General features: G+C 42.7%; 1 protein-coding gene across 1 annotated transcript; it reads left to right on the forward strand.

The window, feature by feature from the left end:
• Positions 1-339: 339 nt before the first annotated feature.
• LOC147847789 (monocopper oxidase-like protein SKU5) lies at positions 340-2,486 on the forward strand (the record flags this gene model as incomplete). The annotated part of the gene is made up of 4 exons (XM_087338829.1): positions 340-554; positions 738-847; positions 1,326-1,596; positions 2,032-2,486. Coding segments are annotated over exons 1-4 (1,013 nt in total), but the record flags the coding sequence as incomplete, so codon positions are not given.
• Positions 2,487-2,819: the final 333 nt, after the last annotated feature.

Consider the following 2,819-nt stretch of genomic DNA (forward strand, 5'->3'; position numbering starts at 1 on the left):
CCACCAAAACCACCACCACCATCACCAAAACCGTCACCAGCAACACCACCGTTTTTGGGGGGAGTTGAAGCTTCGGTCAAAAACAAAAAATAAATAGTCCAGGATTTGGCGGTTTTGTCAGTCACACTGCGCGCCTCCTTTTTTTCAAAACCGCCAATCCAATCCCCACTCCTCTCTAAATCCTTCTTGCTATACAATTTCAATTCGATTTCCAAATCCCTTTCTGCAGACAAAATCCATCCTCATCGCAATCCCAATCCCTCCATTTCTGTACCTTGCTTGTATTGGATTGCTCTGTCTCCCCATTTCCTTCTCTTCTAGTATTGGATTAGGGTTTAGGGTTTAGGGATTGTTCTGTCCTTTGGTTTTCCTTGGCTATGGCCATGCCTATCAGGATCCTGCCTCTGTCCCTGCTCCTCTTCCTCCTCTGTCTCTCTACAGTGATCGAAGCTTCTGGCAGCTTGGTATGGGAAGAAAACAAAGACGATGCCGTGCAGTCCCTCGCTTGGAACGTGACCTACGCCATCGCTGCACCGCTTGGCGTTCCAAAGAAGGTTACCATTTCTCCCGATTGTTTTATAATCTCGATCCTTCTACATACTTTCCTTCTTCGCCTTCTTCGCCATCGCCCATCACCATTTATATGACCATCATCACTATCATCGCCATCACCATACATATCATTGTCTTCTTTCTTTATCAGATGTGTTTGATTCTCTGTGTCTGTGTGTGTTTAGGTTTTGTTGATCAATGGCGAGTTTCCTGGCCCTCAGATCGACACGGTCACAAATGTAAACCTTCAGATCAATGTGTTCAACAGTATCGACGAGCCTTTGCTATTCACATGGTAAACAAAAGAAAGAGTGCAGTTTAAGACCCCGAGTGTTCTCCCTTGATTAAACGAAACCCTAATGCACCTCTTGAAAGGATGGAACCCCTATTCTCGCTCTCTCTCTCTCTCTCTCTCTGTAATGAATGAAAAACCTTCTCCTTCTCCTTCTCCTTAACGATAGGCAATGCATTTCCTGAGTTCTCCATGGCAGCCAGAAGAAATGAATAACCTAATTCGTACTCATGAATGTACAAGAAAACATAACATGTTCTATTTTGGATGCAATGGCCCTAGTTCCATATGCCCTAAGTATGACTCGATGCACTTTAAAGAAAGAAAACCCTAATTTTTGTTTAAAGAAACTAAACTCTTAAGTATGACTCGATGCACTTTAAAGAAAGAAAACCCTAATTTTTGTTTAAAGAAACTAAACACTAAAGTCCTAAGAACAAAGGAACGAATGAGAAGCCAAGTTGAATGTCTGTGCGTGCAGGAATGGCATTTGGCAGAGACGATCATCATGGCAAGACGGAGTGTTAGGTACGAACTGTCCGATTCTTCCCGGACAGAACTTCACGTATTTCTTTCAAGTGAAGGATCAGATAGGGAGCTACTTCTATTTCCCTACCACAGGGTTTCTTAAGGCTGCAGGTGGCTATGGCGGCATCAAGGTTGATAACAGAGTAATCATCCCTCTTCCTTATGCAACCCCAGATGCTGATCTCTTCCTGCATATTGGAGATTGGTACAATGCCAATCACACTGTAAGTCTTTTCCTCCTATGTCATGGATTAAGGTTTAGAGTTTTTTGGTCATCGTTTAATGTTTAATTTTCAGTGTTTCACGGTTACTGTGTCTTGGATTTAGGGTTTGAGGTTTATCATGTAGCCTATACTGTGTAGAGTTAATGGATGGGTTTAGCATTAAACGTGTAGTGCATGGAGTTTAGGGTTTGGCAATTAGCGTGTAGTGTGTGTGGAGTTCATGGTTTAGTGTGCTAGGGCTGTTAAAGAATTTTAGGTTTAAGATTAGAGGGGCTAAAGCTTAAAAGGATTTAGTTTAGTCTTACGACAAATGTGGAGGTTAGTTAGGTTATGTGATTAATCTGCAGTTTCATCTCGTGTGTTTTGCTTATTGGATGCTTCACTTTATCCCAGAGAAGAAACCCTAAATCTTTCTGGTCTGGAAATAAACCCTAGGATCTTCAAGCTCTGCTGGATGGAGGTGGATCTCTGGGCCCACCAGACGGAATCCTGATCAATGGGAAAGCACCCTTTGGCACAGTCTTGAGCCTGGAGCAAGGCAAAACCTACAGGCTAAGGATCTCAAATGTGGGCATCTCCACATCTCTCAACTTCAGGATTTCTGGCCATAACCTCACAGTTGTGGAGGCAGAGGGCTCCCACACACAGCAGAACAGCTACCCGAATCTTGACATACATGTCGGCCAATCCTACTCTGTTCTTATCACATTGAATCAAGCTCCTGGAGATTACTACATTGTGGCCAGCTCCAGATTTACAACTGAGCAGCAGTCCCTGACTGGAATTGGAGTCCTTCATTATTCAAATTCAGGCAGCAATGTCTCTGGGCTGTTACCCCTGGGGCCGACCGCCGAGATCGAGTACTCGGCTGACCAAGCCAGATCGATCCGGTATATATATAATAATCTCTAACTCAGGAATCAGGATACAAATTTTAAGGGGGGAAAAATACCCACACTATATTACATAGGTTTGGGCATTCTGACCAGAAAGAATTCACCCTAACCCTATGGTAGCATGAAAAAAACACTCTTTTTTTTTCTTTGTGTATATATAATAATCTCAACTCTGGAATCAGGATGCAAAATACCCACGACATTACATGTTTTGGGCATTCTGACCAGAGAAGAATTAGCCCTAACCCTATGTAAGCATGAAAAAAACTCATGAACAAAGTTTTTTTTTTGTGATTGTTTTTTTTTTTGTAGGTGGAACTTGACAGC

The sequence above is a fragment of the Azolla caroliniana genome, unplaced genomic scaffold (genome assembly GCF_043228905.1).
Source record: "Azolla caroliniana isolate FFs.n. ecotype wild unplaced genomic scaffold, voAzoCaro1.0.p SCAF_665, whole genome shotgun sequence".
NCBI lineage: Eukaryota > Viridiplantae > Streptophyta > Polypodiopsida > Salviniales > Salviniaceae > Azolla > Azolla caroliniana.